The 18825-nt window shown below is 38.7% G+C and overlaps 1 protein-coding gene and 1 long non-coding RNA gene across 2 annotated transcripts; one reads left to right on the forward strand and one right to left on the reverse strand.

Moving 5' to 3' along the window:
* Positions 1-717: 717 nt before the first annotated feature.
* On the reverse strand, positions 718-10652 carry LOC124268960. Its single transcript, XR_006896385.1, has 3 exons — positions 10522-10652; positions 7137-7142; positions 718-728 (listed from the first exon to the last, which is right to left on the reverse strand). It is a non-coding gene; the product is annotated as an uncharacterized LOC124268960 (long non-coding RNA).
* Positions 10653-11849: 1197 nt separating this feature from the next.
* Positions 11850-18488, forward strand: LOC124268961. Its single transcript, XM_046703984.1, has 4 exons — positions 11850-11994; positions 12541-13239; positions 15683-15794; positions 17061-18488. Exons 2-4 carry the CDS (start codon positions 12853-12855, stop codon positions 17453-17455), a joined length of 894 nt encoding a protein of 297 aa, XP_046559940.1. The 5' UTR covers positions 11850-11994; positions 12541-12852; the 3' UTR covers positions 17456-18488.
* Positions 18489-18825: the final 337 nt, after the last annotated feature.

Genomic DNA, 18825 nt, shown 5'->3' on the forward strand with positions numbered 1-18825 from the left:
CTCTGTCTACATCGGCACAAAGTTTCAGTCCCGGCAGACATGCATGTAATTATCAATTAGAAACATCTGTAAACATCGGCATCTGTCTATTCAGGATGTCAGCATTGTTTTTCAGTCCCAACGAACAAGTTGTTATGAAAACGAATCTGTAAAAACCGGCACATGAAAGACAGCGTAACCCTTTGATGCAATTAGGTCCAAATGATGTAACAGCACAATTCGCTGTGACTCTCGAGATTATTCAGAAACGGGAAGTGCTAATCAGTATCTTTTTAATCAGTGAGTGGTACTTACCACTTACATAGAGTCATTAATACATGTAGTGGGCAGTTTGACTGTAAAAACAGGCAAATGTGTACATTTTGTTGATTCGCGGGTATTGACTACCGAGATTATTCAGAAACGGGAAGTGTCAATCAGTTTCTTGTTAATTAGTGAGTGGCACGTGTCACTTACGTAGAGACGAATCGTTTGATGGAGGGTATCGTACGAAAGCTCTGAACATCAACAATATCACTGTACTCTTGCCGAGAGTATTTTCACATTTGTAAGAAGCGATTTTATTGGATAAAGATTGGTTTCTAACGACGCTTTTTCACTACAGTCTGCTTATAAGGGTCGTGATTGGTCAAAATGAGACACGTGACCTAAGCCACCAATGGAAATGGATAACGCCCTCGTAAACGAAAACTTTTACATTAAGACGAAAGATTTTGGGTAAAATAATGCTATTCTGAACATATTCAAGAATCTCATAGTACTTTAGAAAATGAACAGACATGGGCAGCCGAATGGGGCTACAGATGTTACTTCTCACATGGAACCAGTAATAGTGCAGGGACATTAATACTGATTAAAAATAACTTTGAATATGAAGTGCATGAAATCATTTTGGACGAAAATGGACGTTTTATCATACTGGATATGACAATAGAAAGTATTCGGTTCTTAATTACAAATATCTATGGACCAAATAAGGATAATCCTGAATTCTTTCAAGATCCTGCCAATGAATTAGAACAATTACCTGGAGCGATTATTTGGGGCGGTGACTGGAATGTAGTTCAGGATTATAATTTGGACACTTATAATTTAAAACATAGAAATAATCCTGAAGCATATATGAAAACTGTCGACATAAAAACAAAACTAGGCTTAGTTGACCCGTGGAGAATTTTCAATCCTGATAAACAGCAGTACACATGGCGTCAAAGGAATGGAGTAAAACAGAGTAGGCTCGATTATTTCCTCGTCTCTGAAGAGCTCATGTCCCTAGTTAAACGTACTTCTATAGATGTAAGTTACAGATCAGATCATTCTATTATTTCCTTAGAACTTGCCCTTAGTCCAGTAGAACGTGGACCGGGTTACTGGAAGTTCAACCCATCTTTATTGTATGACAATGATTATGTAACACAAGTCAAGCAAACGATACGGGAAATAGTGACGAATATTGTATTACCGGAAACATCGACAATTTAGAAGGTATTGAATTATCAGTAAACGATCAAGTATTTTTCGAAATATTAAAAATGAAGATAAGAACTAAGACAACTGAATATTCAATTAAAATGAAAAAAAACAAACTGAAAAAGAAGAAAAGACGCTGGAAGGTGAAATCTATGAAATGGAGGCTAGATCCCAAATATTAAGTAGTGATGATCATACAAAATTGTGTTTAAAAAAAGAAAGACTCGAAACTATTAGGACAGCAAAAATAAAAGGAATCATATTTAGGAGAAGGCCAAATGGTATGAAGAGGGAGAGAAGAATACTGAATATTTTATGAACTTAGAAAAGAGAAACTATATAAATAAGAACATGAATGAAATAATAACAGAAAATGAAATTCTGACGGAAAAGGAAGACATATTGAGAGAATGTTCAGAATATTATTGCAATCTATACACAAGTAAACACGCAAAAGATTGGCAAGATTACCTAGATGTTTTTACGAAAAATTATGACCAGAAATTATCAAATGATCAACGCGAATCTTGTGAAAATACACTTACGCTAGATGAATGTACACGAGCCTTAAATAGTATGAAGAATCGAAAGAGTCCTGGATCGGATGGTTTCACAGCAGAGTTTTATAAATTTTTCTGGAAAGACATAGGTGTATTTCTCTGGCGATCCATTACATATGCGTACGAATCTGGAATGTTGTCAGACTTTCAACGACAAGGTATCATAACGTGTTTGCCTAAAGACTCTCGTGATAGGCGATACTTAAAAAAATGGCGACCTATAAGTCTTCTAAATGTAGATTACAAAATTGCATCTTGAAAGAAGTCCTTCCTGAGATAATAAGTGAAACTCAAACAGGCTTCTTAAAAAATGGATTTCTAGGAGAAAATACTCGAATATTATATGACTTAATGAATTATTGTGAAGAATATAAACTACCTGGTCTTTTAGTTGCAATAGATTTTGAGAAGGCATTCGATACTATCGAATGGGACTTTATTGACAAGGTACTGGAAGTATTTAATTTTGGCCCGGTACTTAGAAATTGGATTAAACTCTTTCAGCGTAATAGCTGTAGTGCCTCAATTTTATCGGGTTCGTTGTCGAACTTCTTTTCCTTAGGACGCGGATGTCGTCAAGGAGACCCAGTAGCGCCATATCTCTTTGTAACATGTGTCGAACTATTGACTATTGCTATTAAATCTAATAAGCATATCAATGGTATTACTATAAAAGAAATAGAATATCTCATCTTCCAATACGCAGACGATATTAATTTCACTTTAGATGGATCTGAACGAGGACTGTCAGAGCTAATTCATATTATTAAAACATTTGCAATAGTATCTGGTCTAAATTTAAACTGTGATAAAACTATAGCTGTCTGGATAGGGTCCAAACGAGACACAAATGAACAACTTTGCCCATATATACCTCTTCGTTGGTCCAAAGAACCATTTAAAATCCTGGGAATAATTTTTTCAACCAATTTAGAAGAAATGATTACATTAAATTTCGAACCGCAGTTTTCAAAAATTAGAAAAATATTATTCTCGTGGTCAAATAGATCATTAACTTTGATTAACGATAATTAAAACTCAAATTATCCCCCTTTTTACACACTTGTTCATCGCCCTCCCTAATCCTTCTAAACTCTTTTTCAAACGTTTGAACACTATACTTTTTACGTTTATTTGGGGTGGGAAGCGTGATAAAATCCAAAGGAAAATGTTGATAAACGACTACTGTAAGGGTGGCTTAAAAATGATCGATGTTATATCATTCTGCAAGTACATGAAAATCAAATGGATAAGGAGATTACTGACATCAAAGGGGTTGTGGCAGCACCTAGCATTTGAGACATTATCACCTTTTGGTGACATTAATCTATTCAACTTTCAAGTGGAAAAAATACAATCCTACTCCAAAAATATAAAAAAATACTTTTGGAAAGATGTTGTTTCATGCTATGCATGTATCCATTCTAAAATTAGTGAAAGTGTTGAAGATTTTATGTGCTTGCCACTTCTTAATTTTGTACCTGTTACCGATATTGGGTTGTTCGTCTCATGGATAAAAAAAGGCATGAAATATATGAAAGACATTGTCTCGAACAACGGTGAGTTCAAGTCCTATGATACGCTTAAAGAAGAATTTAACCTTAAAGAAACATATCTCCTTTATTTCAGATTTTTTAAATATATACCCAAACACTGGATCAATGCCATCAGAGACACAAATCAAAAGAGAGAATCAGTAAACACTCAGTGTAATACTCTCACACAAATACTCAAGTCAGCTAACTGTAAATTCATACACCACACAAAATGACTGTATTACCCAAATTTACTAACGCCAGGAAATATTCGTTTCATCCGGCGGCCATATGAACAACGTTTGAAATCTACGTATCATCTGGCCGTCAGATTTACACACGTTTAAAGGGGTGTTAAAATTAACCAACATTCAACTCTGCATTTACATGTATTTCACAGGTGTGTAAATCTGGCCATTGTTTTCATGTGTTTCCTAACATGTGTAACATATGTAAATGCTGTGATAGTAGGACATGCATTTCAATACCCTTGAAATCTCGTATGACCAGGGTTAGATTTGTCATATATTTAGTACATGTGTAAATGGTTGGAAATGAGTAAATATAGTGTTACAAGATTAGCACTACTTTAACATGTATTTCAATGGTTCTGTAATGTAACTGTCACATAGGGTTCGTTAGCGCGTCCGAGCACGCCATAATGTACTGAGCCAATTAGAAACACATGGTGAAGTGATACCCATGACTGAGCACCACTAATAACGTGCGTGTCTTTCTTGACATACACATGGTGTCTGTTTAAAAGGTTCAAATATCGGGTCTATGGGCCAGAGCGATATGTATGTTAGGGAGTGTGTGTGTGTGTGTATGTGTTGTGTGTGTGTGTGTGTGTGTGTGTGTGTGTGTGTGTGTGTGTGTGTGTGTGTGTGTGTGTGTGTGTGTGTGTGTGTGTGTGTGTTAGTGTGTGTGCGAGGGAGAGGGTGTGGCATGGGGTAGGTCTAGGGTGGGGTGTTGGCGGTGGGTCGGTGTTGGGGTACTGATAAGTCTTTCTGACCAGTAGGTAATATCGTTTATACTTTTTGTAATGGAAATTACATGACAGTTTATATAACTGACCTTAGGTACACTTCTTATATATGCTATACAAGGAGACACTGCTAATTACAATTAAACACAGACAGATGTGTTCACACAGACATGAACCGGTAGGTCCCTAATTTTAGTGCTCACTTGTATGAGTTATCCGACTGATCATAACTGAACAAATTTCCTGATCTATACTTTCAAAAAGATGATTACAATGTATTAAGGATTCCCGGTGTAAATTACTGTTGTAAATGTGTGAACATGCACATACTTGGTATGACCTCTTTTTGGTTCGGAATACAGGTATTACGGACGCTTTCTCAAATTTCAGTTACCCGACGGAATATACTGTAGGCATATTTTGTTTCCATCTCTTGGGTAGACTATAGAAAATTGCAGTGATTGCAATTAGCTCATAATTTTCATAATAGACCTATTTTGTTTCCATCTCTTGGGTAGACTATAGAAAATTGTAGTGATTGCAACTAGCTCATAACTAAGCAGTTTCGATAATTATTGAAATCTTACAACCTGCCAGCATTTATGTTGCTCATGCGTTTTCTTTTTTGCTTTTGCTTTTTGCTGTCTAATTTGTTATACATTATGTAATTATGTTAATCATTTTGGTATCTCAATATCATGAAATATAATGTGTACTTTTTATTCTATCAAAGTACCGAAACGTATTATCTGTATGCTTTACTGTTATTGGGTGAAACTGTTAAAAGTACCTTCGTACAGAATTTCCAGGAAATAGAAATTGAAAATTACTAGATCAATGGAAAACTAAATTGGAGAAAGATCGCAAACAATCATTATTTATATTTCTCTTTTTGAATTATCAGTGTGCAGATCACTAACATAAAAACTGAAGGATATATGGTGACAAAACTGGGTTCAATCTTGAATGTATGATAAATGTACCAATGTATAATCTTTAACAGTATCAAGGAATGATGCATGGGGTACGCTCGTGGTTAAAGCGTTCGCCTGTCAGGTCAAAAACCGGTGTTTGATTCCCGACATAGGCACATTAAGACTGAAACTATATTATTTTGATATAAGGCAAAGATCTTAATTTCAATTGAAAAAGAGAGACGAAGTAATTTGGAAGATTCACAGATTAACAACATCTATATTGGGGCTACCTCTGCAGGAAGCATCTTCAATTATAAAATCACATTCCACAAACATCAGATAAAGATTTAAATGACAAGCATATTTATTGGCATCTTGCCAAGCTCTGCCCTCTCTGAATGCAGTATAACCAGAGTGCTGTGGTCACTACCTCAGGTGGCCAAATTCAGCCATCCCATTACTTTACAGTATTTTCTTACAGACATATATATGGAAAATTAACTTTTACGGGTATGGAAAGAGTGGGGGGAAACACGTGCAAAGTATTAGTCAGCTGAGATTATCCTTCAAAAACATCATACGTACAACAATCACTTATCATTATGTGCAACAAAAGCATTGCAAAAAGGCCATATTTCCAGACAGCATAACATCACATTTGGCCGGAGTTCCAAATAATTTGACACCGAAAGCCTGTCAGTTAACGCAAAGGAAATAACCCTTGTGTTTTAAAATGATGCTTTAATCATAGTCACAATGAAGTGTAGGTTGCCATAGTCCCTGAACCACATTATTTTCCTTACTGCTTAGTCTGTCTCACAGTCCCTGAACCACATTATTTCCCTTACTGCCAAGCCCTCTCTGCAATGCTAAAGTCTTTAATGAAGCAAGTCGAGATCTCCTCAGGTCCAGGGTCTGTTAACATCTGCAAGAAACCTAACTCACTTTGGGTGTCGGGTTACAAAGTAAACATATCTAACTGCCATGGCTGGCCGGACTGAATCTCGTGTCTCCCTGGGGCTCCTTTTCATTTTAAATAGGTTTGTTTGTCACTATCAAAATTATATATATTCAGACACTAAGCGTTAGTCTATGTATTTTCCAATAGGATGGAAATACTAATACATGTATTTACCAAATAAAATTCTAAAGGAGTCTTTCTTCAAGCAGTGACAACGCCATACATAGCTAGACTTGCTTAGATGATAGACTTCATATAAGGCATCATAGATATTTCACAAACCCTTAGCCTCATTAGCTTATTGTCTCACCACTTGCGAATTAAGCGTTGGCAGATGTAAATGTTACTGGAGATGTTGGTCCCGCCAGCTGTGGGTGTTTGGTATGGCACTCCATAACCCGAACCCTGCAGTGATTTTTGCTAGAGACGGAAGAGGAAAAATATCGTTCTGTGACTGTGATACAGACTGGGACAAGATATGGAAAACCAAAATTTGGAACAACAAACCATTGTTTGGGTGTTTTAATTGCGAATATGATTCAAATAGCTTAACCTAGATTTCGATATCCTCCGAATGTACATTTGGTGGAAAATAAACATTCATCCCGAGACAAGGACGAATGTTTATATATAATTAATAAATAGTAACAGCACTAGTATCCATTTTGTCTTTTGTCTTCTACCCGTCAGAACTAGATTAACAACTAGTCTCTGATATGAACATATTTTACAGAGTTCAAAGTTCATAGTATAAAACAATATATAATACAATGAAAAGGAGCCCTGAGACTTTCTCCTGAAGCTGTGGAAATCTAGACTTGCCACATTTTGTAGACTTGCGTGGGCTTGGATATATTTGCTTCAGGGTCTGTATGACAGACGACGTCCCAACATACGTTCAGTCACATGCGTCTCACGGTCACGGAGAATCAGTGCTTAGAGGCCCGTATTGCAATTCTCGTGCGTTTGCCAGGCGCGTAGCAAGCCATATTTTTCATGTAAGCCCTATGGGCTGCAAAGATTTATATTATAGGTGGTATTGAGGGCTTGCCCAACTTTCATTTTTTATGAGACTTGAAGAGTTATCGTTTGACCTTTGATGATTTCAATGGCTTTAAAATATTGTCGAAATTGAAATGTGATTTCCTCATATACAAATATGTTTGGACATAGTTTACACATGTCTGCTGCATTGATACAATACCATACATCGAGTATTTGGTGTTTTTACTAAAATAAATGATAAACAAATGAAAAATAAACAACTCCATTACAGTGATGATTCACATATAATCATGATTGTAACAATACATCCTCATACTTGTCGATGGAAAAACAATCATCACCGAAAGTTATGATGTGAAGAATAACCTGTTTACTGTACATGTAATTCTTTAATCAAAGAATAGTGTAGTCAGTATGATTCAAAGAGTTATTTCCACTTTTTAAATGGAACGTGTTTGTAGGTATTTTTGGCAAGAATTAGAAGACAAATTATTTTTTAGCAAAGATCATGTGTAAGCTCGAGCTGTTATTTATATTGGTAGCTACGCCCCTGTTTGCATGTGTTGTTGACGCGCCATGGACGCCTTGTAACATCACTATTTGATTATGATTCACAAACACATGCCCACGATATGGTCGGAATCGTGCCAAGGATTAGCAGATATTTATCATGAAAACAGCTTTTTATGTAGGTGGCTTGAAACTCGCTTTTACAAAGGCCTATAGGTTCGATCACAATACATTTCGTTTTACAGCTTCTCTTTTCTTAACATGCTCACGTCAAAACTGATTTAAATTCTAATCGCAGATTAAAGAATAACACAATAAATAGTATGCCAAATTATCGTTACCATGACAACCCTGTGAGAGTAATGCAGATGATACTGTCGGCCGTAAATTTTGATAAGCTGCTTCATCGCTATCAATAAACACTGGGTATCTATACAATTATATGTGTGATCAAAGGCCATATGATAGATTGTATGGTCTCTGGTGTGATGGAGGAGAACTTGCGTCGCTAGTTTTCTCGATAATCTGAACACATGTATGTAGCGTGAAACCGGAAGATACCTTTAGAAAAAAGTGTTTGCCCTACCTGTAACAACCATGTCCCGTGTCTATTAAAGGGATATAATGTGGGGATGAATGACATGTACTTTTATCTTGGCCCGTTTATGATGATACATACTGCGATCTTTCACAATTATCCCTCTGGCTATCAGATTGAGGGTACGTTTTAAACATAACCGGTATTTCTATTATTGTATTTATAAAGTCCTTCGAAAGTTCTCCATATACGTCCGTCAGATACATCGCGCACTACCATTTTCTCTTTTGGTTATCTCCAACGACTGTTACAAGTTCAAAGAATCGTGGTCAAAGTAGAAAAGTCTTAAGACTATTCCCTACAATTCTGTAAATTACACATTGTACCCTACATGGGTAGAGCTTCCGTTCGGGGGAATATCAGAGTGAGTGAGTGAGTCGAACCCGGGTCTTCGGCGTGACGAGTGAACGCTTTAACCACTAGGCTACCCCATCGCCCCGGGAATATCAGAAGGACAACGATACAGTTATTTCCAATGTTGTAGAAAGCACTCCACTTACTTAGGAAAACACTGAGATATTGTGTTCATGTCGGAATGATATTTTCAGCCCCTGTCAGATCTGAACTTGAACATGCGACGTCTGCGTCTGTATCAGACTAAAGGCCTACAAGATGTTTAGCAACACTGGGGCGTAATAGCCATAGATCTTCTCCAAACAAGGGAATATATATCTTGTGAGAATGAGTTCTCCGACAGGGAAATTTACAGCAATGCGACATTACAATTATTTACGTGATATTTACTCGCAATCTGAGTTATGGATCGTCAATTTAAACAGGACAATATAGACGAATTTCACAACAGGCACGAAGATCCAACACCCCTATGATATACTCAGAGAACGCACTCGCCTGTGCTATCCGGTCATAATCGCTACACGATAAAAGCAATTTTTCATTTCATGTCTCACAGAATATATAATTTGATATGGCATTGTTTATTATCGTATACTTTTGCGTTAGTGAAACAAATGTGGACAACTTTAAGTTTATGTATGGCGCTATTTCAGCAAAGGCTGGGCGAATGGAGAAATAACATTGTTCAGGCACTGTGGTCACGTGTAGCATATTTGGCTGTGCTCCAAGAGCGACAAAGTGCTATTCTATTGGGACAGCTAGGGACACTTGCGAGCACAAAGGGGCAACGCATCGCCCTTTGTTCACCACTGAACCTTTTAATCCCTCGAAACATGCACCTCACAAGATTTGCCAACACCGCAGACAAGGCGTAACTGATACTGGTAGCTAGAGCGAGTGCAGCTTGATAAGGCGTGTGAACTTGCGTAATACTGCTTTCTTTGTCAGGCTCTTTTGGTGATAAGAATATTGAGGTCATGTGAACGTTGATTTCAAACGTACTAAAATGTGTGAAAATGAAATTACATGAACCAAGTAATTCACATGATGGAAACATTTGATCATTTTGCTTGAGTACAGGTAAGATGAAGGTGTATAAACCGTTCATATACCTACCCCTGAAATCCGGTATGATACATAAATATCTAAGGTGTGTAAATATTTGCAAATTTGAAAATTTACATGTGTTTCCCCACCTAAGTAAATTCACATGTTTCCAACCCGAGGAAACTTAGAACGAGATCGGAAATTTCAGCACCCATTGAAATTCAAAGGAATGCATTGGAAATACTGTATGATCATGTATTTACTGGGGTATCTGTTTTGCAATTCATGTTTGGAAATCCCCGACAATCCGGTCAGGGCATACATGAACGAGGTGCATGTGCATACGAAAATGTACGATGAGCATATGTTTCAAAGGTATAGATTCATATGAAATATATGCCCGAAGTTAGGAAATATCTGAAAACATACGTAAATCCGGTCATGGCATGTATTTCCTACTGTATTTACGTTTATTTCAATGGTTTACTATCAGGTTTTTGGTCCTGTGATATATACTCAGCTATGTGAAAGTCAAGGAAGCTCTCTCTATAATCTTCAGCGGAAATGGGAAACCAAACTTAATATTACTCTAGCAGATGACTATCTTTGTGACTGTTTTGCACTGATAAATAAAATTACCATAGAAAATAAAGCCAGGAATTTTCAGTATAAACTGATTCATCGAATAGTTACAACTAAGTCATTTTTGTGTAAGATAGGTATCAGTGATGATAATGCCTGTACCCTCTGCAACAAAGAAATAGAAACTTTAGAACATTTATTTTATTTCTGTGAAAAAACAAAACACCTTCTCTCAACATTTTTGAGTGGTATCGGTACAAAACTAGCTGTAATATAAGTATAAATGTTGAACATTTCCTGCTGGGAGACCCGGAAGCACCTGTCCTTATTAACCATCTGTTTATCATTATCAAGAAATATATTAACAAAACAAGATATGACTTTACGGAATTAAATATCAACCAGCTTATATATTTCATAAAATACCATTTCAAACTAGAAGAACATATTTTCGGAGAAAAGGATGAACAATTTCGTCAGAAATGGAATTCTTTGTTCCCTTGTGAGTAAAACCTTTCTGCACCCTGTGTCTATACCGCTATCCTTCTCTTTTCAAATTCTTTCCGTCTGAAAAAAAGGGTACAAAATATTGCACTTTTGATTTGCGATTGTACGCTTATAATTTTGTTTATATGTTGTTTTTTTCATAACCAGCAATGTATATTATATGTCATGAATAAAAAAAAACAAAAACAAAAACAAAACAAAATACAAAACAATTAAATGAGAACTGACAATATTGAAAAGATTCTTCATAGTTCGTGATTTGAAATACATATCCCTTGTGATTAGAACAGACTAAAGGGCTACAAATGTCAGTTCTAGCTGTGATGAAGCTTCTTGGGTAGGCGGTCATATATGTTACTGGTTCTAATCACCAGTTCCATTTCTTGCCATGCCAGTGTACAATAATACAGTCATTATACGGTTATATATATTTAGTGTATAGATATATGATGAATAAATTTATATAATATAGATATAATTGAATACATACAGTCGAGCACCGTTGTCTCGATATTCATGAGACCAAGAAAAAGTATCGAGTTATCCGAACTTCGAGACATCCGTATCGAGTTAAAAGAGCTTCAACAATGATAAATTATGAAGGATTTTGTCGGGACCGAGATGTTATATCGGGACAACCGAGATATCGAGTTATCAGAGTTCGACACATCCGTGCTCGACTGTATATAGGGGAGTACGTTGACTCACACAGGAAATCGTAATACCATGAGTAAGTTCACACTCAATGTGTCAGCACGGTTTAACGTTCAGATCACTTCCTGGTGTGAAAACATGCATGTATTTTCGAGCTTCTCATGTGAAATATTTAAATACTTAAATACTTAAACCAGTGTGAAACCGGCATATTGTGTGTAGCACAACAGATGTCTATTCCATTATTCAGATTAAAAATCGCTGTGTCCATCTTGCTTGACTACGAGGAAAGACCGTTACACAGTGAGTATTATGCGGCTATTTTGATCATCATTTTTGGTTTCATCGAGTTACGTTTTACGCTTTTAGCAATATTCCAGCAATATCACGGCGGGGGACACCAGAATTTGGCTTCACTCATTGTACCCATGTGGGGAATCGAACCCGGGTCTTCAGCGTGACGAGCGGACGCTTTAACCACCAGGCTACTTCACCGCCCCTGGTGACACCTAAAATGTTTCCAATTTTCGATTTCGAATTCAAGTAGAAAAGTTTCTTATGCAGTGAACTACGTTTGTAACGAACACGCTTGTTGCGAAATGATGGGTATAAAGAACTGTTTTGGCTCCGGTCACTTGCTGCATATCTTAACGCAAATACGTATAACGAACTACGTAGAAGAGAATAAATTTTAATATGCCAAATTCGAAACGAACAAAATAGAAATGCGAAGATTATCTGAAAAGAGGGAGAGAGCGAGCCATTGGTATGTCGATATTGGGAGTGTTAGAGATCCACATTGGAAGGACCTTCTGCTGTTCCAAAAACACGGTGTGTTCCCTTTTTCAGTGTTACCGTTTGACAGGCAGAGCACGTGACAGGCCCTGAATAGGAATAGGAAGACGGCGAGTGGCCACCCACACCCACAACCGTACCATACACGGTATCCGGAGATCAAAGGGTTTCACAGAATCTACACATTCGGAAATTCAAACCCGTATGTTTAGCTTAACTGGAGAACGCTGTCACCACTAGACTACCCGTTAAAACCATTGTGCCTGAGATGGAGACGTCCTTGACCCGGCAAAAATATAGCTGTATCTTCCCTGTTGGATCTAGTAGCAGGAAATACATACAGCAACAGTGACCACGATCTCAGTGATGGCGGACACTTCAGACGACAGTTACCTGACAGTGGAACATCTCCAACCACAGAGAGAAACACCGCCGATTCCAAGGAGCTTCTGTTCTGCCAAACGGGTCATCTTTACGACTGTTCTTGTTCTGTCGTTATCTGCCAATGCGGCTTTTCTATTCTATTTGTACCGTCACCACTTCAAGGACGCCACCAGAGACGATCAGCCAGTGCAGGTGTCACAATCGGAAGTTCATGGAAGCACGTTCTGCACGGACTGCACGGACATTGGAGTACATCCGGGCATGCGAAACATTTCTGACCTTGAGGATCTATTGGTGCAAATCACTCCCAACTCGTCTTATCTGTGCTGTCTGAAGAATGTCCAGGGTCGACAGATGCTCCTGGATCTCGTAAGTTTTGGTTATTTCTGTTTTAAGCACATTTATTACTGTGGGCAGTTCGGTATTTGTTATATCATTAGTTCAAGATAAAGGTTGCAAATTTATTAAAAATGTTTAAAGGGCAGAAAATGAAAATTTGTTTTCAGCAAAGTAACCCAAGGAATTTGATCATGATCACAGAGCTAGTAGTGTGTCCTTGGTATAAGGAAATGAGTGAGTTTAGTTTTAAGCCGCCTTTAGCAATAATCAAGCAATATCACGGCGGGGGACACCAGAAAAGGGCTTCACATATTGTATCCATGTGGGGGATCAAACCCTGGTCTTCGACGTGACAAGCGAACGCTTTAACCACTAGGCTACCCCACCACCCTCGTAATAAGGATCGAATACAACTAATGACAACTAATAGCAAATATAACTAATAACAATGTGTAGACAATATCCTTCCGCAGATATCAAACATGAATTCTAGCCAGTTAAACGTAACTATTGCTAATTCACACATGATGATGATTAGATAGAGCTGTGAACGTGGTGAGTAAGTGAGTAATGGTTTTGTGAGTGAGTATATGGTTTTGTGAGTGAGTATATTCAAATTAGATATCGACATGTCGGAATTATGTGAGAGTGAGTGAGTAGGTGAGTATAGTTTTACGGAGCAACTTGAAGAATGCCTATGAAAAAATTTACATCAAAACTGCCTGTATTAAGTTGTCCGCACCATACAAGTGAGTGAGTGAGTGAGTGAGTATGGTTTTACGCCAGCAATATTAAGGGGTGGGACAGCAGAAATGGGCTTCGCATATTGTACCCAGGTGGGGAACCGAACCGGGGACTTCACTGTGACGAGCGAACGCTGGACCTATTGGGCTACCCGTCGCTCCGTTGTTTGTGGGAGGAAAGTCCCGAGTAATGCAGATGTCAGACGCTCAACACCTTTTTGAAAAAGACGCGCATGGCTATGGTACTGACATATAATCGGGGCGAACCTCGTGTGACTTAGCCTCTGTATTCTGACAACCCGTGAAGATCCAGGTTAGAATTAGTCTTCAGCAACCCATGCTTGTTTTAAGGGGCGACTAACGGGATCGGGTGGTCAGGTTCGCTGACTTGGTTGACACATGTCATCGTATCCCAACTGCGCAGATCAAGCTGTTGATCACTGGATTGTCTGGTCCAGACTCGAGTATATAGAGTTCGAAGACATATAGCTGGAATAGTGCTGAGTGTGGCGTTAAACGACAAACTTTAAGCACCGTGAACCAAATGTTTTTACTTCGGTGTATGTTTAGTGTTTATTGCACTTGATATGGAAGTTCGCTCATCCAATAACGTTGGTTATAATCGCACTAGCAGTGTATATGACTCATTAATGATAGAAAGTAGTGATTCAACGTTGTATCATGCACGTGGAGACTTTGAGATGATCACTGACATGGAAACTGATATAGCAACACATTCATGAGCGTGTGACACTGAAACCAACTGATGAGGACATTTTGTTTGTTGCTTGGTATGTACCTATAAATAGACTGTGGTGTACCGTTATTATATTTATGTCATCTTTCCCCGTGGTGAAATTCCGGTTTCGAAAAGCCATCATCAACCTAGTTTTGTTTTAAAAAATGCAATTAGTAGGATCGGGAAGTCAGGCTCACAGATTTAGTTGATGCATGGCAACATGTTCCAACTGTCTTTAATAGATTGCTGCTCGCGATGTCAATCACTGGATTGTCTGGTACAGTATAGTGTGCAACGTTCGACAACAAACAAATAATGTGGTTTACTTACGAAAGGAAAATGTAGCATCAATGCTCATGCTGTTGATCACTGGATTGTCTGGTCCTGACATCGAATATGATAATAATATACATACCGTTGCTTTATAGCTGGACTATTGGTGAGTGCGGCTTTAAACAACGGATTTTAGGCACCATGAGCCAAAGGAAACCACTGTTGTTGAAAATGACGTTTATGTTATCCTTGAAGGGAAAACCAACGAAGCATACAAAAAGCGATCAATTGCATGTGGACGAGGGGCGGTGGGGTAGCCTGGTGGTCACGCAAAAGACCCGGGTTCGAATCCCCACATGTGTACAATGTGTGAAGCCCATTTCTAGTATCCCTTGTCGTGATATTGCTGGAATATTGTTAATACGGCGTAAAATACAACTCACTCAGACGCGAATTTGGAAGCAGTAAACCCACGTTGGGAATCAAACTTAACGCCACACTCAGCAATATTCCCGCGCAGCGGTCTGTAAATAATCGAGTCTTGGCCAGACAATCCAGTGATCAACAGCATGAGCATCGATCTTCACAACTGGGATACGATGACATGTGTCAACCCAGTCAGCAAGCCTGACCACCCGATCCCGTTAGTCGCCTCTTACAAGCCTAGGTTACTGAAGACCAATTCTAACCCAGGCTGTATCTTAGCTCTTTCATTCAGTTCACTGACCAATCCAACAACGCATTCAAATCCCAACAACCGGGCGCCGGTTTAGTGTTCACTCGTAAGTCCGGAGCCCATCTGTATCTGAACTCGGACGCATCGAAAAAGAGTAAGTAGAAAACTAATGACTATTAATTAATTCATGATTCATTCACATACAAGGTACGGATTCAAAGAGGAATAGTCAACTACATACCATGTTTGTCGCAGGAACTCATTGAGGAGGATAGATTGCTATCGCCTGTATGGTTAAGTGGATCATACTTCTGAGAGAGCAGAAGGTGAGCGGTTCGATCCCCGACCACGTCGTACGAAACGAAAAGCGTTCACGTACCCTGCTTCGAGCTCTGCTTTGAAGTATACAACACGGAGGTTCTTGAGAGCATATAAAAGTTGATATTCAAGTATAAGACAAATTATTATGGATGTCAACTTCTTCTTCTTTTTTTGTTTGGGGCGGTGGGGTAGTCTAGTGGTTAAAGCGTTGGCTCGTCACGCCGAAGACCCGGGTTCGAATCCCCACATGGGTACAATGAGTGAAGCCCATTTCTGGTGTCCCCCGCCGTGATATTGCTGGAATATTGCTAAAAGCGGCGTAAAACCAAACTGTCAGTCAGTCAGTCTTTTTTTGTTTACTCAACGTTTCTGGTTTTTCTTTGCCCATTCATCATTCACCTGACAAAGGATCAAGGAAAAGTCCAGACACGTTGTGTATACAATACAGAAGAACTTGACATTCATAATATTTTGTCTTACACAACAAGGAATTATCGGCCCGACGTATGTATACTGCGTCTGAGTCTGACATCCGTGGTACATTGCGGCACGACTGAAAAAGAGCATTAGTCTAGACTGGAACACAAACACACGTACGCACGCATGCACGTTTGTACGCACGCACACACCCACCACCTACGTGTATTCACGTGACTTCAGAAGTACTATAGTAACTCCATTTTACATCACCAGCAATGTGTGAGCTGGCAGACAGTAAACTATGTTGTTTCGTTGTCATCAAAGTGGAGCAGTTACATCTCGCCCCGCCATATAGCTGGAATAATGCTGAGTGCAGCCCTAACAAACAAACATGTCGCCCCTATGCATCAGTTGTTTTCGCCCATGCGTATAGTACAGATTAATAACATTGCTAATAACAAATAGCGCGATGTCACATACGTTGATACGTTATACGACAATAAATATATCAGATAATTCCACATATATACTGGACAAAAATAGTTAGGGATATATGTAAATTTTGAAATTATGAATAATGATCTATTTATTCATTGACACACTGATTAAATATCAATCATGAAAATACAATATCCCTAATTTATTTTGTCCAGTATATTTTCTTCACCGTGCTTTTCAGGTGGATCGCTGGAATGGACTGATGAAACCCACTGTTCCGCCAACACAAATGACAGCGTCATCTACGACAACAAGACACTCCAAATCAAACGACGCGGCACCTACCGTATCTACTCCCTCCTCACACTGAAATCCCAACACTGGCACCGACAACCTGACAACGTCGTACATGTTATGAAGAGGAGCAACACAAACCTGCCCAACCTGGGTAGCATATACATCATCATGGCCAAGAAGACATTACCGGAAGTCAGCGGGAGGTTCGTCACGAGTTATCTGTCCGCGACTGTCAGACTGAGGCAAGGTGATCACGTGTCTGTAACTGTGAGCAACATGTCATATGTCTACCGGTTTCCGTCATCTAATTTCTTTGGTTTGTACTACGTTGGGGAGTGATCGAAAGCAGTAACATATTTCTGTAAAATCTGTCAACTTTTGCAGGAGAATCATATCATGTACTTATAATGTAGGTTTTAGCTGTTTTATTGTAACATATGAAAAGCAGGTGGTATACGTCGACATGCACGAACCGGATTCCATGAGATCCCAAAACACCGGGTTGAGGAAGACCTTTCGAAACCGGATTTTCATGGGTAAAAATTACATGAGTATGATAACTGTACATCACATAACGGTACATTCTGTAACTTACAATGCCTTCGTAAAAAATCAAGGGAGTGTCGACCTAAGAAGTTTGGATACAATTATATGTGTCAACTACAGTCCGTTTGGTTTTACTTGAGGCCGATGAATTGCTCACTAACACAAAATCTAATGAATGCAACAAAACCAAATATTGCACAGTCACATGGAATCGAGAGACCAACTCTGATAATTTGTCCCATAATTTTGGACACCCGAATAAAAATGTTGTTTAACAAACCATCATTATTTTGCTGTCACTTTTCGCTATTGTTTACGAGGGGGATCACTTGGGGTGGAACAACAAGCGCGTGTAGTGAAATTTAAGTTTCACACTTGTTTCTCGCATATTTGAGACAAATCACCAGAGTTGGTCTGTCGATTTAACGTGACTGTGCAAAATTTGGTTTTGTTGCAATTATTAGATTTTGTGTTAGTGAGCAATTCATCGGTCTCAAATGAAATCAAAGGACTGTAGGTCACCGATCGGGACCATCCGATCCGGTCAGTCGTGTCTTACTACAAGACCAGTCCAATCTCGGATCACATATCTCCACCAGCGTGAACAGTATTGGCTCAGTGAAGGAACACGCACACGTGAAATGAACCCATGTCCCGGTACTGCCTCTAACCACCAGCGTTGGTTCCTGAAGATCAATTCTAACCCTAAATTCACAACATTGTCTCTTTGAATCACAACCATGTAAGATGAGTTCCCATGTGACGATTCTAATGCCTGCTTATCGCAATTGGTGCAACTTTTGCATAAAGACACATCTTGTTTGTTCGTTGTGTGTTGTTTAATGCCGTTGTTGACTGCGCTCTGTAAATAATCGAGTCCGGACCAAACAATCAAGTCATCAACAGCATGGGCACCGATCTACGCAAATGGGATACGGTGACATATGTCAACCAAGTCAGCCAGTCTGACTACCGGATCCCGTTAGTCGCCTCTAAATACAAGCTTGTGTTTCCTGAATTCCCAATCCGGAAGTATAAAATGTGTTACTATTGTAATTGCTTTGAACATGAACACTACACTCACATTATATTACATGATACAAAAATAGAATTTGGAAGATCTTATTCTGAGGAATTCATACATTTTCACCCTAAATTCATGG

Source organism: Haliotis rubra, unplaced genomic scaffold, assembly GCF_003918875.1.
Source record: "Haliotis rubra isolate DU_JTF1 unplaced genomic scaffold, ASM391887v1 Scf1408, whole genome shotgun sequence".
Classification (NCBI taxonomy): Eukaryota; Metazoa; Mollusca; class Gastropoda; order Lepetellida; family Haliotidae; genus Haliotis; species Haliotis rubra.